We start from the raw sequence: 25773 nt of genomic DNA on the forward strand, positions 1-25773 counted from the left end.
TTTGCAAGTACCACCATAATGAGTAGTGTTGAAATACAGTAGTTTATTAGGTCCTGGAAGGCAGCTAAAGCTCTGTACAGTTCAAAAACGAGGCATATTAGTTCCTCATATTAAGAACATTTCAATTAAAATGTGCTTTTAAAAGTTAAAAATGGTAGGTTACTGTTCTTAAAAAGTAAAAAAAAAAAAGAAAAAGAAAAAACTCATGTTTATCAGCACCTGGACTACATAAATGTAGGCTTTATGTCATCATATTCACATATAAATCATTTTTGATAATTTATTTAAATTTATGTAGCATGTACATATGACATATTTGATTCATCCGCGTACCACTAGAAGGTAGCCCACGTAACACTAGTGGTACATGTACCACAGTTTGAGAACCACTTAAATAGTCTTTTGAAACAAACAAATATGTGAATGATTGATATTTGACAATGTAAGTCCTACCAGCAGACAAAACAGAAATCATTTACATATGTAAGTGTAAAAGGTATGGCAGCTAAACAGCCTTTTTAAAGAGAGTCAGTTACAAAAGGTAAAAAATGACCACAAAAATCTACATTTCTCTCTCTCCAAGTATCAAAGTTAAGTTTCACCTGAATCTCATCCCTCATGAACTGGTGCTGAGTCTCTCTCCTCTGTTTGATGCTCAGACCAGCGTGATAAACTCCACATGGGATGTCCAGCTTGAATAGTGCTGTTGTCACACGCTCTGCCTCTTTCTTTGAGGGACAGTACACAATGGCAGAGCCCTCAAACTCATAACCACCCCTACAAAACAAAACTCACACTTATTAATACAGTAATGATTAAACACTTTATTACATGTTATAAAAGGTAATGTGTATAAGGGACTCTGATATGAGTTAGAAGATTAAAAGGATTAAGTTAGGAGGATTGAACTGAGATAAGTCTAAGCAAATTCCCCAACAGATTTAGCTATTTTGCTGTTGTTTGTAGAGTGATGGTATCACATTTTGATCAGTTTGGCAAGAAGTTAAAATAATATTTTTCACTAATTAAATGTATTTTAAATGTGCTAGGTAAAAATGAATCGTGATTAATCACATTTAAAAAAACCAAAGTCGGGGAATATGTCTTTAGATATAGACAACAAGATTAATTAAATATCACATTTAACAAATTTAGTGGGATTAGATACAGCGGGAGACGCTTGATGAGCAGTCCGACCAGCACAGCTCTCATCTGTGTAGAAATGCTGCAGCGCTTGCCCGAGAGTGTGTGTGTGCTCACGTGATGTGCGTTTTCAGCGTTTTGGTGATTACGGAGAGCTGTTCAGAAACGCTGTGTGAAACGCTAGTGTGGACGCGAATCGTTTTCATTCTAAAACGCCGTTTTAAAACTTAAACGCACTAGTGTAAACGGGGCCTATGTTAGCACGTCACATTTGATGTGGTCTTTTCACAGTAGGAATACACACAGGTTCTAACACTCGTTATCGCCCCCTACAGTGCAATTCGGCCAGGTATACATCCGCGTTAAATATTGAGGTGAAAGTCATCATAGCTTGCGTAGAATACCTAGCTCCCAACCTAACTTTGAGAAAAGATTAACAGAGATATTTTTTTTTAAATCGCCCGATAAGAGTCTCGGGTCAACGCAGCACGTTAATGCAGATAACAGACCACCACTTGCATAAATAAATTTCATTCAGGAATTTTTATGTTATAAACATAAAATATATAATTGTGTATGGAAAGCATCGTCAATGCACCATGATGCACCAATATATGGAACTGAACCGAATCGATGACATGATAATTACAATTGAACCGAACCGTGAGACCAGTGTAGTTTAACACCCCTACAAATTAAATATAAATTGAAATATTTCTGTAACAAAACTGTTCTGTTTCTATGTATGTGTATATATCGCATATACATAATAAACATACATATCTTATGTCAAAACTAACTATTATTTTGCATGCAACTAATCTTAGCCAAGCCCTATTTTTTAAATATGATTATTTTAATTACATATTAAAATATAAACTTTTAAATATAAAATTATCTAAAACTTCAAACATACCAAACCTAAAAATGACACTTTCATAAACACATCATATCAAGATTATTCAAGATATTGAGAATGCTTGTATTTAAAATCAGCATTAGTTGAGAAAATTTGTTCAAATAAAAAATTTAATCATCCTTCAAATAGATTTTTAACTTGTTTTATCCTCATTTAAAGGTTGTTTTCCATTGTTTTAAACCATTTGTTTTGCAGCCTTGTTGGAAGTTTGATGAGGTCTAAAGTGAATTAAAAACTACTCCATAAGACAAACTTAAAACAATTCACACGTTAAAAGCTGGAGCAAACATATACAATGAATGATGCCGAGAAGAATGACCTACCCTTTCTTTTTAACAAGAAATCGTTTGAGGTCTTGGATGACGTCCCCGGACTTGCGATTGACATCCAAGTAAAGGTTTGGTCGGTCAAATGAAGTACAGGTAATCATGGGATTGATCAGATGAAGACTCTTAATGATGTCGTCACGGATAGATGGACTTGCGGTAGCCGTGAGTGCCAAAAAAGGGACCTGATCCAAAATAAAGTGGCTTTGGAATAACATGTATAAAAAGAGCAGCATCAATCATTTAGTATTTTTCAAAACTAAATCTGACTTACAGTGGGGAGATTTTTCTTGAGTTTGCCCAACTCCCGATACGCACTTCTGAAATCATGACCCCACTGAGAAATGCAATGAGCCTCATCAACCGCAATCAGTGATAAGCCTAAAAATACACACAGTAGTGTTATCACAATACCAGAGCTAAAAAAAAAAAACTTGATTGTTGATATTAGATACCATAGGAAAATTTTGCAAAACATATTTAGTTTAAAAACTTGAAGTCTAAGTTAAGATTTTTTTGTGACAGTGCCTTAGTCCACATTCACATATTAGGCAAACCGCTTGCATCTAATAAAATTGACAACAATAATAATAATAATAATAATTCACAATTCATAAACAAAAATGATAATTCTTGATATGAATATTAATATCTAAAAAACATATTAGTTGATATTTACCCTTGTGTATTGTTCAAATGTACTACCCTTTTGTTAGGTTTCTGGCAGTTTTTGCCCCATTGACTTCCATTATAATGACATTATTTGATTGCAAAGCCATGACACCTTATAATCATGCATTTTTTTTTATTGTTTTTCGGTTGGGAAGAGGTACAATTAGTCATTTTTACACCTTTACAAGAAACAGATGCTGTTATAATGAAAGTCAATGGGGCAAAAACAGTCACCATCATAACTAAAGGGTAGTAAACTTGAACAATACACAAGGGTAAATATTAACTAATATGTTTTTTAGATAATAATAATAATATTAAGAATTATGAACTTATATTAATGAATATTATTAATTATGAAGAATTAGAACGAGTATATCGCTGCTACACATATGCCAGGGGTTCACAAACTTTTCAGCCCATGACCCCCTAAATAACAAATGTCAGTGACTTGCGACCCCCAACATTCTTTTAGGTGGTGACCTCTACTCAGAGACCATCCTCCATGTTCAGTGGTGGCTTGTGTTTATTTTTAATGTTTTAATATTAAGTTAAATATGGTGACATAAAATCAACCCGCTGCATCTGACGTTATTGAAGTCTATAATATAATGAATCTCCCTAGGGGTCACAATCCAAGGGGAAAAAAAGGCTGATGGCTTTTTATTTATTTACATGTTGTTGTTTTTTATTGTAACTTGTTTTTAATGTCACTGTCCCATGACCCTTCGCCCGCTGATATATGCGATATAGTATCACGTAAAATGTATTGACAATTTACTATTTTTTTTTACACTTAACACACAGTAAAGAAGTTCCTCATTTACTGTAAAATTATTTGAAACATCACTTTTTAGATTCAGTTTTCATTTTATTTACCAACAGTCCTGTCGAGCTGCACTAGCAGAGGAATGTTCCCCGAGCAGAACTCAGGGGTCATGTACACCACTCTGAAATCCCCCCTAAACATGAAAGAACGGGAAAAGAAATGTCAGAGGATGAAAGTAATCTTATTAAATCCAGCACTAACCTTCTAAATACAGACAAAGTTAAAATTATTCACCATCCTGGGATTTTTTTTCTTTCTTTTTATTTTTTTTTAATATTTCCTAAAAGATGCAAATAACAGTGCAAAGAAATTTTCACAGTATTTCCTAAAATATTTTTTCTTCTGGAGAAAGCCGTATTTGGTTTGTTTCAGCTAAAATAAAAGTAGTTTTGATTTTTTTAAGGTCAATATTATTAGCCCCCTTAAGCAACATGTTTTTGTATTGGCTACAAAATAAACAATTGTTATACAATAATTTGCCTAGTTACCCTAATTTGCCTAATTAAGCCTTTAAACGTGACTTTAACCTGAATACTAGTAGCTTGAAAAATATCTAGTAAAAAACTATGTACTGTCATCATGGCAAAGAATAAAGTAATCAGTTATTAGAAATGAGTTACTAAAACTATTATGTTTAGAAATGTGTCGAAAAAAATATTAAACAGAAAACAGAATTAAATAGAAATTAAGGAAAAAAAATATATAAGGGGGCTAATAATTTAGAAGGGCTAATAATTCTGATTCTAACTGTTTATATAAGCATCAGGACTTCAGCTGATGGATAACATGAACGTATAAGGACAATATACTGTGGCAAAAAAATAAATAAATAAATAAATTGTGCCATAAAATTATAAAATGGTGTGAATATCTCCTTTGACCTTAATCCACAGCATCTTTATGAGCGTCAATGAATTATTCACTCATAAATGAAAATCTCACCTACTGGTTTGCTAAAAACCCATAAGAGTATCATTCATCCTTGAAACACAAATGAAAACAATAATTATATCTTTACTAAAAAGTCCACTGCCCTGAAAATTTGGTTTTAAAATCAAGAGATCTTAAAATGAACTCAGAGAACTGAGAGTGTAAAACTTTAGTAGGTGCACCACAATGCATTTTCACTAATAAATAAAACTGAAAAGACATTAGCTTAATGAGGAAAGCACAGAAGAGTGGCTGCTAATCCAATGCAAGGGAGAAAAGCTGAAACATAGCTAATTATACTGCAGTCAATGTGTACCTTATTTTCAAAGGGTTTTTTCTATGCTTTGCATTTTTGATAGTAAAACTAAATCAATTTAATTTAATGAGCTGTATTTTATGGTTTGATTTTATTTATTTTGCACGACTACTTCAATGTCCAGAAAAATAAAATACCGAAAAAAATCCTCAAAACAGACTTTATGCTTTCTATTATCAAGCTACAAGAATACTTTTATGTGCACAAAAACAAAAAGTTGAATTTTATTAAACAGTTTCTTCTCCACAGTGGCGCTACTGACATATTACCTCAGATGCGCTTGTGCTTGGTTTCAAACAGAGGAAGTCATGTGCATCAGTGCACAGTGTTTGTGAATGCATAGCCTATAGACGAATTACCAACCTACGTCACACGGGTTCCCGGTTGCAAAAAGAGACCAGTGGCAATAGTAAACATGTCGTGTTGTGCAGTAGGGTGCCAAATTCAAGTCCAAAAACAGAAAACCTTAAAAAAAACTTTTACCGTACACCACACTGCTTTTAATGCCAACCGCAGACGTCTTTGGCTAAAAGGGAGCTGAATGAGTGACGGCCTAAATAAAAATGCTCGACTCTGCAGTTTTCATGTTACATCAGGTAAGTTCACACTATGCTGAATCATACACATTACTCATTTTGATTGCAGTAATGATTTCAGCAAAAACTGTTAAGTATGGTTAATTAAACCGTGGACACTGAATGCTAAAAATTAAAAGTGAAAGTGTAAGTTATTAAGGTAAAGTTGGTTTTACATTCACACATTCATTCAGTGACAACTTGTGACACATTCCCTATATTGTTTACCACGGCACTTTGAATATTCGGTCTGAAATAACCTGCAAGTGTGACTTGAAAACTACATTAACTCTGTTTATTTGACTGTGAACAATGTTGTACTTTGATAGTCACTGGCTGCTAATATGATTTCGCTATTTAGAGTTTACAAATAATACTTTTATAAAATGATATTATTAAGGAGAAAGTCTGAATGTGCGAATATAAAAACAACTTTACCTCTATGTGTAAGTTTACATACCCTGGCGTAGAGGTGCAGGTTGCTGTCGGAATGCAGTAGTTTTGCTTGTTGATGATTACCCAGGCCTTGTAATGCTAGTGCTGTTTTTTTTTTTTTTCTAGTTTTGAATCTGGTAATCATGGAACATTATTTCCTGCACATGACCACAGAACAAAATAGTTGGCGTCCAAACTATTTAGGCCTTTAACTTCTCTCTTGTTTAATCACTTGGAGCTTCAATGAGATTGTATATTTCGGGCTGGATGCTTGGCCATTTCGTCTTATCCAATATCCATTGGGAGGGTGCTATCGCAAATGGAGCTGTCAGATGAACGCCGCTCACTTTAACGTTAATTTTGCTGAATCACTGTGCTCATCACTTGGTGACAAGCTGTTAAAATATGCTAAAAGCATTATGTAAATAATATATATAATATGTAATCAATGTAATTTATTTTATATGTATTCCAGTTTTTTTCTGCCACCTCGCTGCGCGTGCATCCTGAATTTTTACAAACATGACAATTCATCTATACTGACACTGAAGAGAAGTAACTGTTGAATAAAGACATTAACTTTGATTTATGTGCACACAAAAGTATTCTCGTGGCTTCATAATATTCGGATTGAACCACTGAAGACAAGTGGACTGTTTTGCAATGTTTTTAACACCTTTGTAGACCATTTTGAATAAATTAGGCTTATTGCTTTCACATAAAATATCTTAATATGTGTTCCAAACATGAACAAAGTTCCCGGGTTTGACACGATAGGTGAGTAATTATTTACAGAATTTTTAGTTTTCTAGGGCTGCATAACATATCGCAAAATAATCATTATCACGATAATCGTATGAATTGCAGACATGTGGAATAAATTCCATTTATTTATGCATTGGTTGTTTATCTAAATCAGACCAATTACTTATATTATCCCCACCTCCCCAGTAGTTACTTTTCTTCTGTTGGCTGGAACAGACGAAAGGTTAACCAAGAATTTACATTAAATACTAATGACAGGATTCGAGACTAAGGAAAATGACGACAGCCAATCAGAGCCCGAATATCTGTCGAGTTTTTCAGTCATATAAAGTAGGGCTATGCAATTAATCGAAATCATATCACAATTTGAAACATTGCGATTAGTTAATCACAAGAGGCTGCAATATGAAATATATATGTATTATTTAATTTCCCCTGTCCAGGGCAGGTGTCCTGGCATTTTATCCTACTCGTCAGATTATGCTACAAATACTGTATTTGAATGGTTCTGAGGTTAGGGTTAGGGATTAGGGTGATATTACAGCTTCATATTACACTAATCTACATAAAAATTTACACTGATTGCAAAATTTGATGGGTAGCATATTGCGTCATCAAAATGTGCTACCTACTTTTTCAATGGAAGGTAGGGTAAGCTGACAAGGTAGCACAAATCGAATTCGTTCTGCCCAATTAGAATTGTGCATCTGAACTAAACCAACAAAAAAAAGGAAAGTGCTGACAAGTGGGATTATGGCATCTATTGCATTAGAAGCATTATTAGACAAATTAACATCAAAGAAAAACAGCATTTGTAATATGAGAATATGAGAAAGTCACAGACACCGAACAAAAACAAGTAATTTTTAAGAGCTGTCGGAGAACTGTTGCCACGGCTTGCATATTATTGAGCTGACAAATAAAAAATAAAACAAAATCAAATCATAAATCAAATCACAATGACAATATGTCAAAAACATCTAATAAAATAAATAAATAAATCTTAAATCTTGATTTAAAGTCTTAAATCAAAGTGTTTAAACACTCAAACGTTTAAACCTTGAAACAGTTTTTTAGTTTGAATTAGAATCAGTTAGGTCTGAAAAATATATTTTATCTGTCTTTTTAAATATCATTACATTCATAAACAATAAAAAATAGCTAATAAAAATGTATTTTTTCAAGGGAAATATTATAAAGTAACTATACTGCATATTGCATATTTTCCAGTATCTTGCAGGTCTAATGTTTTCATTTTTTCCAATATAAGATTCCTCACATTTTAATTGATTAATAAACTTGTAGGATAATATAAATCCAATTAGGAGGAAATGTTCCCTCTAAACTGTATCTTACCATTTTATCTAAGATACTGCCAAAGACTATAGAATACACAAGACATGTCACTCGTATAGTTTTAACTGGCGAAAAGTGTAACAATCAATATGGCAAAAGAAGCCTCGCCTGCTAGTACAGAAGCCAATCAGGGATCGCTATAGACTGAGGTGAGTGAAATGACTTGCCTTAAAGGGACTTTGGCTGCACTGTTCAAGTGACTCAAATCCGATTTTTTTTTCTCCCATATGGCACAGATCGGATATGGTCCATGTACGTGTAAGCAGGAACAAATGACATGGATTCCGATTTACTCAAATCAGATTCAGGCCTTGTTCATATGTGGAAATTTATTCGATATAAACCAGATCTGTGTTCTGCAGTGTAAGCAGGTAGATCAGATTTTCACCTGTCAATGCCAGTCGCGTGTCATAAAACAAACCATAGTGAATGACATCAAGTCTGATATTTAATTACAGAACAGACTTCAGCTAAGTCCCAAACCTTAAATCTCATACACAAGGACTTAAACAGCTTTTATATTGTCATATAGCACAGGTATTTAAGCATGTTATTGAGAGCGAGAGAGCATTACATTAAGATGTCTACAGGTTTAAAAAAGCCTTTATATCAAAAAAAAGATGGACAAATGAGAACCTTTCTGTCATAAACTATAGTAAAACAGCTTGTCAAAAGCGAACAGATTACATACAGGAATGGAGAAATAAGCACTCTTTAATTATCAGCTGTTTGTCAGCGCTGCTCTTTTTTTCCTGGTCATTGCGCCTTTGCCGTGTGCTGTGTAAATGCAGTCGATCGGATACGAATCACTTTTAAAAGATGCTGTAAGCAGGTCAGCAAAAAAAAATCGGGATACAGTTACAAAATCGGAATTGACCGTCAAGATCTGCAGTGGAAATGCAGCCTAAGATACAGCATAGTGCCTGTTTTTTGTTAATGAAATGCATGCAGTGTAATAGCTAGTTCACAGAAGTATTTACACTTTTATAGTGTGCGTTTTTCTACACAAGTACGTCAAACACACGCTCACCTCTTCACTTGCTCATTTAGGTTTTTGGTCTGAGCAGAACCAAGAAAACAAGCAGGAATGTTTGACATCCTGCAACACAAAACAAATGAAAGATTAATCAATGTTTTAACGATATACCACTCATTAGCATGTTCTCGTTAATCTGATTAAAGTAGACTGTTAAAGTAAAAGCTGATAATTCCAATAAAAGTCAAATGTGAATTTAAACATTTAAATACTTATTCAAATCATCATATCTTAAAAGGGACCTTGTATTTCGCCCCCTTTTACACGATGTAAAATAAGTCTCTGATAATAAATCTCTCTAGAGTGTGAAGTTTCAGCTCTAAATACTCCACAAATAATGTTTTATAAATATTTGACACTGCCCTGTTTATGCTTTGATGCTTTTTAGTGTCTGTCGCTTTAAATTTAAGTGAGATTTTGCTCCTTTTAAAAGAGGGCAGAGGTACAAATACCTATGTGTCAGCATAGTGGCAGACTGTTAAACAAGAATAAAGTCCTATGCCAATGAGCGGGAGATTATCACTAATGGGTGAGGCTTTCCCCCTCCGATGACACGCACAAAGAGAGAATATCAATCAAAGTGTTTCTGCAAACTGCTTTTATCAGGTGTGAATATATAAAATAAAATTAATACATATTTACCATTAGAAGCTGATTATATTCTCAAACTGTTGCCACACAACTGTTTAAACCCTCTTCAGGGAATATGCAGGAATCCTAAAGATAATTTCAATACCTTTTTAAGACTTTTTAAAAGACATTCTCAGATTATTTTAAAACCTCATCACCACTTCAAGTTCTAATCAGTATCAAACCTTTAACGTAATAAACAGTTGTTAATAACAGGGTTCATACAAATTTTAACTACTAAACTTCCATGACTTTTCCAAGACAAGTACATTTTCATGATGCAATGTTTCATGTAATGTCTACATATACATGATAAATAATAAGAAAAACAATGACGTTCAAATTTATTACAGCATATCATAGAACACGCAACAATCTATTTTGTTTAAATTTGTTTTTATATCTATGTGAAATTGATTTTGATAATGCTTTCACACAGCGCTAACCATGTCAGAGCAAGTTTTTGGCCAAGAACAGAAAATAAGTAAAGACAACTAACCTATATTCAAGTTAGGGCTGCACAATATATCATGTCAGCATCGATATCGGAATGTGTGCATCCGCAATAGTCACACCGCAGGATATGCAATGTTGGGACTATAGCTTGATATAGAGTGGAATCATAAAAGTTTATCATCTGCATGCATTTTTAAAGAGATAGTTCACCCAAAAATTACTTACCATTTTTATTAGACTGTTCACTTGTTTCAAACACATTTGAGTTTTCTTTCTTTTAAAATAAAATAATTTAATAACTCCAATAGTATTGAAACAAGAAGTGTGAGTAAACAGTGAGTACATTTTAAACTGTTTTAATCTTCAACTGTGTCAACTGTCCATTTAAGGCCAGTGTGAATTTTTTTGTAACTTTAATAAAGATTAAATAATCTACAATGACGACTATGCAGTGTTGATTATTCAATATCTGTACCTGAATAGTGAAAACCTGAAAACTATAATTCACTTTTAACTTTACTATATTTTATTTATCTCTGCTTGTCATTTATTTGTTATTTAATTTATTATTCAAGACTCACTCCTCTACAAAAATTCCCCAAATCAATCCAAATTAAGCTGTTAAATCATCTGGTGAAATTGTATTCATATTGCAATATACATCACAGAAATAATACCGTAATGTCAGATTTTTCAAAATCGTGCAGCCCTAATTCAAGTATACAGATATTTGTTAAACTAATTTCCATGACTTTTCCAAAACATTTTAGGTTTAACAGTTTTCCAGGCTTGGAAAATGGCATGTCAACATTCCATGAGCATATAAACCCTGTAATAAACAGTTGTGGTTAAATAAATCAATTGAGCACAACCATGAAGCAGAACTCTGATGAGCTCGGAAGAAACAAAGCTTGAATGAATAAATTATACGGTTGTTTTCAGCGACAGGCTTCAGCCGCTGTTTAAACTCGTCTTTCTCCAACCAGGAGTTCGCAAACTTGCATTTTCCCATTTTGCCGTCTGTTTCACTCTATAGTTTCACTGCATGTGGAGAGCCTCACATCACCTTCCTGCATTTGTCGCAAATTACATAATATCACCCAGACAGAGGAGCTTGGTCGGACGCACCCTGGCCCGAATCAATCGTGTGGATCAAGCATGCCATTGGTAATATTAAGAGGAAAATAAATATATTTATCCTTATTTGGAGTCAAACACTTTAAACAATGATTGAACAAAATTTAAGTCCTTGTAAAAACGCAATTAAGACTTTCTAATACCTTTTAAGGATCTTAATTTTTTAAAAATTGATTTATCAACTTTTAATACTTAAGACCCCGAGGACACCCCGTATTTATAACAGTGATTTTTGCACAATAGTTCCCCAATAGACTACAGACGTACGTGAGCTGAAGCACTTGATCCTCCATGAGGGCGATGAGAGGTGAAATGACCACACTGATTGTCTGGCAGTACACAGGAGGAAACTGGAAGCACAAACTCTTCCCATAACCTGCCGACACAGCATTTCATTAGAACAGACATCTGAACACAAACTAAGCACAGTAGATTATTTGATTATTTATTTTCACAGTGCACAATTTAAACGCAGCATTACAGAAAATCATTATGTTAATCTTTACAAATTTCTATTAACAAGCATTTTTAACACATTAGAGCTAAGTAGTGATATAGTTTACATTCAATTGTTTTAGCACATGATGGCTGAAGTGCACACGCTTATCTAAAAGCTTGACAAAAAATGTAATGGATAGAAACACTATTAAAATATCAATTTACAAGTTTTTTGCTGAGAGATGGTAATCCCACAAAAGCCATCCTACCATACTTTCCAAACACAACTGATACTGCATAACTGTACGGCAGCAATATTTGAATATTTCAGAAAGTGAATAAAAGACTGTGAGATCCTTTACTGTGAGTATTTAATAATTTCAGTAATTAAAAGTACCTGTTGCCATGACGACAAGATTATCTCTCCTCTCTGTGAGAATGGACTGAATCACTTTCCACTGAACCCTGAAAAATCATGAGCAACACATGACAGATCACATGTAAAACATTACACACGTGTGCTAATCATATAAAGAGCATTAACTTAATATATTTACATCAGTTATTGAATTATTTGCCTTAATCTGAATAAAACAATAATATGATTAAGGTGTTGACATGAGTTGCTTTTTGAATGTTCCTTTCATGATCGCGTTTTACATGTTATAGCACATAATTCGATTGAAGTCATTAAGTCACTATGCTATCCACGTTTCCATTGTAGTTTCATGTAATTTCGGGTGTTGCATTTTTAATTGTTCAACTTTAACTGCAGTTTGGCACTTTCACTTTCTTTCAGGAACATTTCTTTGTACAACAGGTATTGGATGCAAGTTTGGAGTAAGGACTGTAGGAAGAGAAGAATGTGGTGAAAATCCTACACATCGATAATGGTTTGATTGCGATGTTTACAGGTACTGCACTTTAATAATGCCACTAAAATCGTCAAACTCCACATGTCTTAATTTGATTTCTGTTAAGTTTGGTTATGACTTTAGTCAGATTAAGGTTATCAAAAATCGTTGTGAACATGGTAGACCAGGGGTCTCAAACTGCCGGCAGGCTCCTACTCCCTCTGGCCCGCAATGCCCTAACCACCTTCATTTCATGAGATCACAACCATCACTTCTGGATGTTAAGAAGGCCCTCCTATCATTTCAGTCTCTGAAATGGAGTATTGTTTTAATCGTATTAAAAGTGGATTATTGGTGTCCATGTAAACTTTCTCAATGTTTATAAGCAATGGTATACAAGCTTTTTTTTACATACTTACGGTTTGAAACTGTGATGTCCAAAGAACATTTTCAGACATTTGATTTGTTCAGGAACTGGCTGTGGAATGCTTGAATCTTAACAGAAACAGACATTTGTTGAATTTTAAAACTGAACAGCAAAAAAAGCTTTCTTATTTAGATTTTTTGTACTGATTTTGGTTAAAATATCCAAATATTCTTAAATCAAGAAGCATTTACTAGAAAAGCAAAACATAGGGCCCTATCATACACCAGGTACAATAAGGCGCAAGACATCTACTGTGACGTGATTTGTTGCCATTTTCAGATCAGCGTAACAGTAATTTTCTCGTTTTGCACCACAAATTGTTGCAAAAATATTTGTTTAAATAGCAAATCCATTTGCACCACTTTGTGGACTCATGGATGTGCTGGTCTAAAAAGGAGGTGTGTTAAGGCGCATTGTTGGTGCATTGCTCTTTTGAGGAACTAAGAAAAGCAGAGTGCGTTAGTTATGTGTAATACACACAGGATGTACAGCAATAGACAAATATCTTTACATTTGAAAAAATGTAAAAGATTAAAATGTTACAAAAATTTTATTTGTCCATCTGTCAGGTTTTGGAGACATAGGTGGTATTCTTAAGGTGCATAGAAATAGGACTTGTGTTTGGACTTGTTTGCTGGAAATTAGAACTGAATTTAGGAAATAGTTTTGAAAAAAATCTTTGCCCTTAACAAATGAAATTAAATATGTAGGCTAATGGATTTCTTACAGCGCGTCCAACACCTTTTCCTCATCCATGAAAGTAAAGGAGCAAGGTAAAGAGTAAAGGTAAAGAGAAAGTAAAGATGTTGAATAGAGGAGGCTCGTTCTTTATCCTTGCTGCAGATGGTCTGTTTAACTGTTTGTTTGTTTGTTTGTTTGTTTGTTTGTTTGTTTGTTTCGCTAGCGAAGAGTTCAGTTTTTCTACTAACAAAGTCTGCCATGTAAATAGCAAATGCACCATGGTGTGATGCGACTGACTCTTAAAGAGAATGGGAGATGAGACTTTTAATGGTTTAATGCACATTATGCTCAAAACACACCCAATAAGAGAAGAGAATAAGAAAATAAGCACAACCCTCTTAGACCATGCGCCAAGGGGCAGACCATATTTTCCATCCTTAAAATAGCAAAAGTGGACTCGGACACGCCTTTAATGCTTTTGCACCATGTGCTTTAGACTTTGAGCTTAGATCGTTAAAATAGAGCCCATAATGTCTTGTTTTAAGAAACAATAGGCAATAATGATTTTTTTTTTCCTTAAAACAAGCAAAATAATCTGCTAATACAGAAAGTTAAATTCATTTTCTTTTTGGCTTAGTCCCTTTATTAATCTGGAATCGCCACAGCGGAATGAACCGCTAACTTATCCAGCATATGTTTAACGAAGCAAACAGATGCCCTTCCAGCTGCAACCCAAGAGTAAGCTAAATAAACCAGATTATATTGCTTAGCCTTTGTCAGATTACTTTGGTTGTCTAACCATAAACTAACAAACATCAAAGCATACTGTTAATATCCACTCATTGTTATTCAAGAAAACCTCAAATAAAAATAAAAAAATACAGAGACAATAATATATTTATAATTTTGTACATCATTTACATTCAAAAAGATAAATGCCTGAGATAAAAACATATCTCACGCTATTACTGATAAATATATATAAAACAGACACCTGACTACAATATAAGCAAAGATTGCATGACCATATAAATGTAACTGTATATGAATTTCGGAAGGTCCTTGATACCTATTATAGATATTATATATACCTAGCCCTTCTTCCTCGTCCTCCTCAACATCTTCATCTTCGTCCTCTGCACCAGACTGAGGCATCTGTGCATTGTTTATTTTTTCTATGTCATCTGCACACTAATAAACAACAGAAAAGAAAAATGACAAGATTAAAGATTTTGAAACTACTAGGTATCAAACCATTTTATTTAAATGGACTAAAAAATGCATCTCTCCCTCAAACTCACAAGAACAATAACAGACAAGAACAATATCTAACAAAAGGTGACTAAATGATACGACTTTTGCTTTTTCTATTTTCCTTAAATAAAACAGAAAAATCTTTTTCTTCTACAGTATGCAAACTATCCCTGTGCTTTGCATCCATCAAGTGAATACATAAACTGAGCTGCATTCAGTCTCACCTTCATCATTTCATCATCAAACTCTTCATCGCTCTCTGTCGCATTTAAATCCTGGGGACCCGATGCGTGTTGAGTCTAAAAGAAATCATAACAACCATGAAGCATCAGTAAATCACTAATTGATTGAAATTTTTTGAATAATCCAATGTAAAATAATATTTTAAAGGTGCTGACTTCAAGCATTTGTAAAAATGAATTTTTTTCATCTTAAAAATGTTGCCAAACTTCGACATATGCTATTAATGTCTAATGCGGAAAAGCTTATTCATGGTTTTATGACATCTAGACTAGATCATTGTAATGCGTTACTAGGCAGTTGCCCTATTGGCCTAATTAATAAACCTCAGCTAGTTCAAAATGCAGCTGCTAGAGTGCTTTCTAGAACAAAGAAATATGATCATATTTCTCCAGTTCTTTCATCATTGCATTGGCTCCCTATTAAATATTGTATAAATTTTAACATTTTATTGACTACCTACAAAGCCCTGAACGGCTTATAGCTGCCCAATATTTGAGAGAGCTCCTGGTGTATTATAGCCCCTCACGTCCACTACGCTCAAATAATTCTGGACAATTGATTATTCCCAAAATATAAAAATCAACTGTAGGTGGTAGAGCTTTCTCATATCCGGCAACTAAACTCTGGAACAGCCTTCCCAGCACAGTTCGGGAAGCAGCTACACTCTGTCAGTTTAAAACTAAAGACACATCTCTTTGCATTAGCAGACACATAAAACACAAATGCTGTTGAAATCCAAATCCTCTAATAGATTGTTAACCGGAGCCGGGAACACCTCCCTTAAGACATTATAATTTGAACGACATCTGCACTTATGTTAGTCTGTTTTTATTATTCTTGAGGTTTCCATAATCCTGGATCAGGCCGTATTCTGAGCAGCTGCTGTTGATGGTTGCATTTCGGTGACAGGCACATGCTTGAGAGTCTTCCTGAATGAATACACTGTTTTTCATAAAGGCAACCCAGGGTGCTGAAATATAATTGGCTAAAGTGGCAGTGGGTGGGTTAAAAGAACCAAAACAAAGACAGATTTTCCGGCACGTAGCTCAATTTTCAAAGCAGAATATCTGACTTCAGTTGTTTTGCAAATTTAGCATGTTTCTTAAATATCTGCAAACATACTATGATATTTTTATGCTTTAGAAGAGTAAAAAACTTGTCTTCATCACATAAAAACTTGCCGAAATGCCAAAAACGCCATTAATCTCAGCTAAAGCTCTAAGATAATATAATTTCTTGTGTCCTAATGCTTATAACTATGCATATACTCTACTAATCACAAGTCTTCTAAACTAAGGTGCCTGGTCAACTGTAATTTCAATCCTGTGATGTGACTATTGAGAATGTGCATATTGCAATGCCGATGCTGAAACATAATACTTTGCAGCCCTAACCTGGAAAGCTAAGATACACTCCTCCTCCAGCTGCTCCTGTCTGGCCTGTTCCTCCAGCATCTGCAGCTCGTACTCTGAGATATCCAGAGACATCGCACACTCTCTCTGGGGAGGTCTGCCAGGGTTTTCCACACACTGACTGTGGCTCTGCTCTTCAGTTGTGGGGACGCCCTCATGGTGAGAACTGGTGTCGTCGAGAATAAGTCCTGGAGAAGGCTTTTCTTCAACTAATTGTTCAGTAGGCTTGTTGGCATTTGACAAAACACATCTTAGAGATGTAAGAGTTTGAGACAGATCATCCACTAGTCTCCCAGCACTGCAAAAACACATATATAACATGTAAGCATATGATAATAACAATCATGCACACAAATAATTTTTTGCCTCATTTCAAGCAGGAGTCAGAGGTGATCTGAAGCAAAAATATTCAAAATAGAGAAAGTTAAAACAATGAACACTCCACAATTCCCGCTCCAAGTCCAAAGTCAAATTCCCTGACCAAAAGCAGAATTTCCAAGAGCTATGATGAACAGAAATGCAGACGGCTGTTGTGTTGTTGAGTTCCTTCATAATTATAAGATTCTGCGATCACTGAATTTAATGCGAAATCTAATAAAAACATCTAAAAAAAGTTTGGAAATTGATTATTGCTGATTGGGTATCGCCCTGATTGGATAGCTTTACTTGGACATAGCAAAATTAAGACCTGTTTAAAATTATTTAAGACCTACGACACAACCTTTAAGTGAATTTAAGGGCTCTATTTTGACCGTCCATGCACAAAGTGCAAAAGCGCAGGGCGCAAACACATTCAGGGCATGTCAGAATCCACTTTTGCTAATATAAGGACGAAAAAATCCGCTTTGCACACAACTAACGCGCTCTGCACTGGACAATAGACCAGCTTTGTTCTGGTCTATTGAAAAATCTATTATTTTTTCTTAAAATAGCAATGCGCCAGCAATGCACCTCAACACGCCTCCCTTTTTAGACCAGAACGCCTATGGGTGCACATATGAACGTGAATGCATTTGCTATTTAAACAGCTTGGCACAAAACGTCAAAACAACTCTTGCGCCAAGCTGAAACTAGCAAACAACAATTGCGTCGTGCCTTGCACCACATTGCGCCGGGTGTATGATAGGGCCCTAAGACTTTAAGGCCTGTCATTTTGTTTTTGAAAGTTAAGACATTTTAAAATGTTTTAAGGCCACACAGACACCCTGTAGTAATGTAGTAGTTGGGTTTAGGTATTGGTAGGTTTAGGTATATGAAAAAATAGATCATATTTTATAAATGCTAATAAAAAGGTAATATCTTAATAATAGACAAGTAATAAGTCAGTAGAAAATAAAGTGAATTGTTACTCAAACTAAAACCATGCAAAATTGAAAGCCATTAGCCTTTTTTATTTATATTTTAAACCGTTTTAAATTTAGATTTTGGCCAGCCAGGACATTGTTCACAATCTTATATTAAATAACACTATATTTGTGTATAGATTGGTGTGCAATTCCTCAAGTTATCCTTGTGCACTTGTGTGACCTGCTTTAGACGCAAACATTTTAAAAGCAAATTAAGTTTGTAATCATGTGTAATTGTTCTCTCTTGCTTTTTATGAAACTCTTAATATTCCCTTTGTCTTTTTGGTGTACATAACATTTGATTTTAGGTCACCTTTTTTAAAATCTGGCAAGGGGCAGTACAGCAGATGAAAATTAGCCCTTGTGGCTAACTCTGGCGCATTCAAAGTTTAACTGTTGATTAATGAGCATTGTCCCTGTTAAATAAATAAATTTCATACTTTTAAATGCACATTCAGGCACAGCAAAACAACTCAAGAAATGCACCAAATAATGCCAAAGTCTGAGAAATGCAACTTAATATTAAACATTTTAAATGGGAATAGACAAAAGTTTTCCCCAAAAATCCAGGAGGGACTGTTTGCTTAGAGCAAACAAAAAACAGCCAAATGCAGTATTTTACCACCAGGTACAACCTGGTGACTGCATTTGATTTCAGGATGATAAGTGGGAAGGGAATAAAATGGCAGTGAAAAATAGCCTAAACCTAACAATAAGCAAAACACGTAAAAACAGTGTAATAAAATACACAGTACAGAATACAAATGACATTTTGATGAATGAAAATTTACATTTAAAATGACAAACAAATATCCCTGATATTCCATGACTTGGACAAAAAAATATGAAAAAAAAAATCCTTAGCTTTGATGGACGGAATTGACCTTTTCCATTGCATTCCTAAAATTCATTGACCCATGGGAACCTTAAATAATATAAACGCATTTTTTTAGACCTAAAAAGACTGGATTTGATCCCCATCTGGAATTCTAAATGCGCAATAAGTGTGACTTTACAATCTGACTGAATCATCACTACAAATGTTAGCAATTCACCTTTATTTTGAGTTTTTTATACAACAGAGATCAAAACAGCATAACAGGAAATTATCAGAACTGTCCATTTTAAAGCTTGAATACTAAGCTCAAGAACTACTGTTACTTTCCGTTCAAGGATTTAAGATTATGATTACCATTAACGCGTCAAAACAAGTGTCTTGTGACACCAGATCCCTTCGGTCCTCCGATCAGGATCTGCTGTGCATCCCCAAAGCAAGATTTAAATAAAAGGGAGATCATGCTTATTGCATTGTGGTCCCTGGCCTTTGGAAAACTTTACCACCGTCAATAAGTACCTTCCATTATCAGCTTTAAGACTAGACTTATTCTGTTTTTAGTTCTGTTAAGTTGTTGGAAAGCACATTGGCCAACGAAAGCTGTAAAAATTGTACTATATAAATACATTTTTCATAGCCATTGCTTAAGGTTGTATAAATTTTATACATTTTATACAATCACTACTAATAACATTTATGTTAGTAGTAGTGAATATTACAGAGTAATGCTGGGTGATATGGCAAAAATGCAATCTCAATTATTATTTTCCAAATTGAACGAAAACGATGTACAGTTGAAGTCAGAATTATTAGCCCCCCTTTTAATTTTTTTTCTTTTTTAAATATTTCCCAAATTATGTAGATATATATAGAGTAAGGAAATTTTCACAGGATGTCTGATTATATTTTTTTTCTTCAGGAGAAAGTCTTATGTGTTTTATTTCGGTTAGAATAAAAGTAGTTTTTAAGTTTTTAAAAACATTTTAAGGTTAAATTATTAGCCCCTTTAAGCTATTTCTTTATAGCATACAGAACAAACCATCATTATACAATAACTTGTTTAATTAGCCTAAAATTGAGAAATATCTAGTCAAATATTTACTCTAATCATGGCAAAGATAAAATAAATCAGTTAATAGAAATGAGTTATTAAAACTATTATGTTTAGAAATGTGTTGAAGAAATCTTCTATCCGTTAAACAGAAATTGGGGAAAAAATAAACAGGGGGCTAATAATTCAGGGGGGCTAATAATTTTGACTTCAACTGTATATTTCGATACAAGTTGTAAATGGTTTCAGATTTAAAAGAGTACCCCAACAATGACTGAAGCCACAAAAAGTAGATGGTCCATTAAATGGCATAACTTATTTTCAACAGATAAATTTTCCAAGGCCGATCTCTAATATGATGATTTGATTTGTCACAACACTGTTACATGCAGCAGAATTGGACCACTCCGACCATACACAAACATCACACATTTTAGGGGAAGACAGGTCAATCAAAAGGTAGCACAGAAAAATAAGAGATAGGATACACTGGGGGGCTATTAAATCAATATAGAGTAAAAAAAAAAGTTCAGAACTTCTCATTGTCATTGACATAAATTTTTATCGCGATTTGATATAATATTGTTTAAAATTTAAATTCTGTCATCATTTGCTAAAACCTTTAAGACTAAATTATGAATCAAATTTTAGAGCTATAGTAAATTAGAGCTATTAATACAGCAAATTACATTTGGACTACAGAAAAAAAAACTACATTAATAAAAATTCTGTAAGGACATTTCAATGATTATTAATCTTGATTTATACTCAATGCGTCGAAGATGTATGCAGAAAAACTAAAACCATTGTGGTGAAGGTGGTTGTGCGGTTTTTTTGTGTGTACCATCCATCATCTTTACAAATACCCTTAAAAACTGAAACTGACGTGACAGACAGTGATTAGCCTCATTTGTCATTATACATCAACAGATATTTGCATTGATGGGCGAACATAATGGCCTGGTTTGGCAAATGTTATATTTCCATTAGGCACCCACTTGCGCCTTCTGTATATATAAAATGTAGCCTAATTTTCAAAATGAAACTGTAATAGCATAAATAAACATGTTTACAAGGTAATGCTATATAGGTAATGTTTATTAAAATGTTAAACTAACAAATTATTTACAGAAAATTAAAAAGTAAAAAATATTTATCCACACCCAATTCAGTTTATACATCATTAAATTAAATTAGCAACTAACGTATGCACAAACAACTTGGCAGTGTACTCATTACAATGACTCTGAGTCGCATTCATTTTTCATATAATAGTACAAGCTTGAGCAAGTCAAGTATAAAAACACATTTTAAAGAGTTAAAGCTTTTGTTACACAATTTTTTTTTAAGAAGCAAAAACGTAATTTATCATATAATTAAATAAAAGTATAGCTTTTACAGCTACATTACACACTGCAGGGAAGGTAATATTGGATAAAATATAATAGGTACACAATATAATAATAATAATAAACACACGGCTGTCCTATATCAGCTTTGTGCTATTATTTGATATTTGCACTGTTGTTCTATTTATAATAACATTTGTTAGTAACACTTAGTGGATAACATATTATAATGAATATAACAGTCACAATGAATTACAAAAAGTTTGATACTTAAAGTCTGTAAACACGGTAATTTCAGTTCAGTATGCTGATATATTTCCAACATAAATTTAATATTGTGTAGGGGTAAGGGAATTCTCTTTTCTAACAGTAAAAGGGACGTGGTTAAGAATTTAAACCATGAAACTGGGCATGGGACGATAACCTTTTTCAAGGTATACAGAGGTTTGGAAAAGTCAAGGTTTTAAAACCGTCAACATTTTCTGTAATACCGTTCCAATGGTATGTGTAAGATTTTTTTATTTACATTTTTGTTTTGTTTTTTAGGACAACAGTATCTTCAGCAGAAAAATATCCAAAGATGTCATTTTTAATTGTAAAGAAATCAGTGTTTTTAAAACTAATAAAGGCAGCAAAAGTCAATGATTCATTTGAATTATATTGCCTGACATGTTTACTGTTTCAAAATATGATAAATCTTTCAAAAAATAAAATATATTAAAATATAATAAAAAATTAATTAATAAAAAAATTAAAAGGGGAAAAAGTTTTTGTTTTTTTACCCAGACATTTAAAAAGAATAACTTTTAGATCAGTAATCACAAAACCTGAAACTGTGATATTTTTATCCATGGTTATCAAACCGTCAGAATCTTATGCCTACATGAAACTGTCGTCAACAGAGAAGGACCGCCACTCCAAAAAGAGTACACAAGCAAATGATCAGACTTTAAGAAGATTACCATAACCAACTTTTTCAGTGGATTAACTTGCATGAATTGTTTAACTATAATGTGTGCTAGTAAAACAAACATACATTGTTTTAATTTTTTACATATTTATTTATTTATTTTTTTTTTACATTTTTGTGTCTCTCCACATTCCAATAGTAATGATCAAAGTAAATGATCTAAATGTATTTGTTCGTATTTTGATATTCTGGGTAAGGAATAAGACTAAAAAAAATCAAACTGAATGTAAGCAAATGTAGATTTGAACATCTGCATTGCCGTTCACGCAGATCTGCTGTTTAGGTGTGAACGCGCATGGACACGAGAGAGAGTGACCAACCAATGTTGAATCAAAACTTTAAAATCCTGAATCAATATTGGTGTAACTTTTGCAAGGGGGAGGAAAGATGACACCATGGCTGAAGTATTTCTTTTAGACAGGTGATGCTCTTTTTTAAAATGATTTTAGTCATGCAAAGCTCATGTAGATTGTGTTGTTTTACGAATGGGTTATGTGCACGGAATTGTTGTTCAGCCTCTGAGATCTTCCGATAAAAGATTAATGTGACTATTTTCAATTTCATAAGGTACTTTTTATAGCATCGATAATGTCGGTTTTTATTTAGTTTAATAACAAAACAGAAGTAAATAGCGCTATTCCACCTAGTTCTGGCTAAGTTATAAGTGTAATTCCCGCACCCTGCCGGCCAACCACTAAGCAAACAGTAGTCATTTTAGGACAAAGCTAGTGAGACCAGTGATCCTTGCATGCATGAAATATAAGCACGTTAGTTTTGCTTGCTACACAACTGAAAACCTGTTAGATATAATACAGTTTTTGTTCGAAATTGTAGTATTATTAAGTACTATTAAGTTTTTTGGCCCGCGCCGGCCCACGCCGACTGCTGTACACTGACAGAATCAGCGGAGCGGGGAGAGAGAGCGCTCCCCGCTCCGCTGATTCTATCCGTACACATCGGTCACTGGCATTCCCCGCCCGCCGTGTAAACAAAGGGGCGGGGATGCCGGTGACGTCACTACGCACCCCGCCCCTTTGTTAGACGCTGTGACGGGCGGGAAGTGTTAGGAGGGAATTCGCGCCGGCCAGAACCAAGGTAAGCTGTTCCCGCCCCTGCCTGCCACTTAAGCCTAGTTCACACTACAGGATTTTAAACATCAGCAGATGGCTGTGCTGTTCACACTACATGACTTGACTTAGTGTCTTTTAATCTCTGTGGTGTTCACACTACGCAACACTCCGTGAATGATCCACAAGAGGGGGGTCACACACTACATGATCTGACAACAACTCATTCCCCAACAGCTCATTCAAGCTACAAAACCACAGCCAATGAAAATTTGAGGAAGGAGTCGTCAGAAAAAGCTGAACACTATTGGCTGCTTGTGTGCTGATTACATCAATGACAGCGTTTCAAGCTTTGGAGAAAGCATTTAAAAACATCGTCAAATCAGCTAATTTATCAGCGCATTATCACTCATTTGCAAGGTTCCAGTGGATAGATACACAGAGAGTTTTTAATTTTTGTAATTTTATAACTCTTTGAAATAAAACTAACATATTTATAACACCCTGCCGTTTTCTAACTATCAGTGTATTTCTTTCTGACATTGTTATTTTTTTTATTACAAAACAGTAAAGAACTGAGCATTTCTGCCTTAAATTACCATATTGGTCAAAATGACTGCATGCATGTCTGATACTTTTCGCTGTGACTTTAAATGTGTGTGCATTTTCTTGCCTGGCAACTTCCTGCTAACATAAACAAAACTTTCTGATGGCAAAAACATCAATTTACTTCAGATATCTTTCAAAACAGCATATTATGTGCTGTGAAATAGCTCCTGTTTGAAAGTGAAAATGAAAGCCAAGACCTTTAAGTGTTTTAGTATCTTAACTACATATTTATAGGCTGTATTACCAAAAAATATTATATTTTTAGGGTAATAGTGTCATTAAATATGATGCCAAACATTCAAAGCCTAATTTTAATATCTTAATAATAGCTTTGAATGTAAATATGTTGTGACAATATGGCGTTTTATATGAGAACGGTCAGAATGAGCAGTATGGTAATTCTAATAGTTACAGAATTCTAGTTCCACTGTTAATATAGTCTACTCTCATGTCTGTGCTAACGCAGAATGAAGCGAGTGCACCGATGCCCATTCTGACCAATCACAGATGTTTCTGCTGAGCTCCTGAACACACAGGCACGCGGCTCATGCTGATATGCTCTCTCATTGGCGGCAGCTCGTCACTACATCTGACCACACGTGGGGTTGAGTCGGCCGACTGCTCTGGAATATTTAGCATGCTGAATGTTGAATTTCCGTCTGCGAGGTGTCGGCGACGCGTCAGCGAGCCTCGTTGATGCATTGTTCAGTAGTTCACACATAAAGAGCGGCGAGCACCCACAGATTTCTTCCCGATCACAGCCCGATCTGTCGGCGAGCTCGTTAACTTCCAAATCGGGCTCAAATCAGGCTTAAAATCCTTTAGTGTGAACTAGGCATTAGCTACCTATCTGCAGCCTGCCACCTACCTAGCTACAGCCTGCATCTTATATATATATTATAGGTAGATACAGACTGGTACAGACTGATGTGACTGGAGTGGGGTGGGGGTGTTTTATTTATACATATATACGCCTTTTTTAGGTGAGGGAATGGAAGTTTTGAGTGAGTTCCCCCACTTTTTCCCCCACTTGAAGCGCTGTCAAGTCTCTGGCAGCAAGAAGTAGGCAAAAGATGCCATGTTCAGAAGAACTGTTCATAATCTTCACTCAATGTTCTATTAATGTTCAGGACACTTCATGTTCAGAAGAAATAATTAAAACTGTTAATAATGACATTTGAGGACTTTTTTTTTGTAAAATCCCTTATGCGGCCCAGCCTCACCCAGACTTTGCCTCCTGCGGCCCCCAGGTAAATTGAGTTTGAGACCCCTGATCTAACGTATTGTCTACTGTCATCTTCCATGAGTGCATTCATGATATCGGGAGGCCTGGCGTTGGACGGCAGGATTGGGATTGTGCTTTAAAGATATTATGCTAATTGGTTAGCATTTTGGCAAATCATTTACTGCACCTTTAATGACAATATATAATAAAGTGGCAACATTACTGGATCCAACAGCTTCAAATGTAAATAAGTGTTTTACATACGTTATCTGTGGAGCATAAAAAAAGATGAAGAACAACAACCAAAAAAACATACCCGTCTGTGCAGTCAAGTTCATTGGGAATATGATCAGCCAGATCTTTTAGATCACAAGCAATTTTAAACACTCTCTCTTTCAAACTGAGCGCTGAGGATCCTGAGCAACCTAATAGCCAATGAACACAAAGCAAGTGTACAGAAAGACAGATGTAAATATACAAACACGAT

At 34.5% G+C, this 25773-nt stretch overlaps 1 protein-coding gene across 2 annotated transcripts in view; it reads right to left on the reverse strand.

Moving 5' to 3' along the window:
• wrn (WRN RecQ like helicase) overlaps nt 1-25773 on the reverse strand; it is a 73273-nt gene that overhangs the window by 36337 nt on the left and 11163 nt on the right. For both annotated transcript variants that reach the window (XM_073914391.1, XM_073914390.1), the window contains 12 exons: nt 25603-25711; nt 16817-17132; nt 15404-15478; nt 15017-15116; nt 13237-13312; nt 12361-12428; nt 11793-11901; nt 9297-9365; nt 3940-4022; nt 2663-2769; nt 2386-2573; nt 603-777 (listed from right to left, as the gene is read on the reverse strand). In XM_073914391.1, the coding sequence (XP_073770492.1) occupies nt 603-777; nt 2386-2573; nt 2663-2769; nt 3940-4022; nt 9297-9365; nt 11793-11901; nt 12361-12428; nt 13237-13312; nt 15017-15116; nt 15404-15478; nt 16817-17132; nt 25603-25711 (1475 nt within the window). The remainder of the gene's footprint in view (nt 1-602; nt 778-2385; nt 2574-2662; nt 2770-3939; nt 4023-9296; nt 9366-11792; nt 11902-12360; nt 12429-13236; nt 13313-15016; nt 15117-15403; nt 15479-16816; nt 17133-25602; nt 25712-25773) is intronic.

This window comes from Danio rerio, chromosome 10 (assembly GCF_049306965.1).
Source record: "Danio rerio strain Tuebingen ecotype United States chromosome 10, GRCz12tu, whole genome shotgun sequence".
NCBI lineage: Eukaryota > Metazoa > Chordata > Actinopteri > Cypriniformes > Danionidae > Danio > Danio rerio.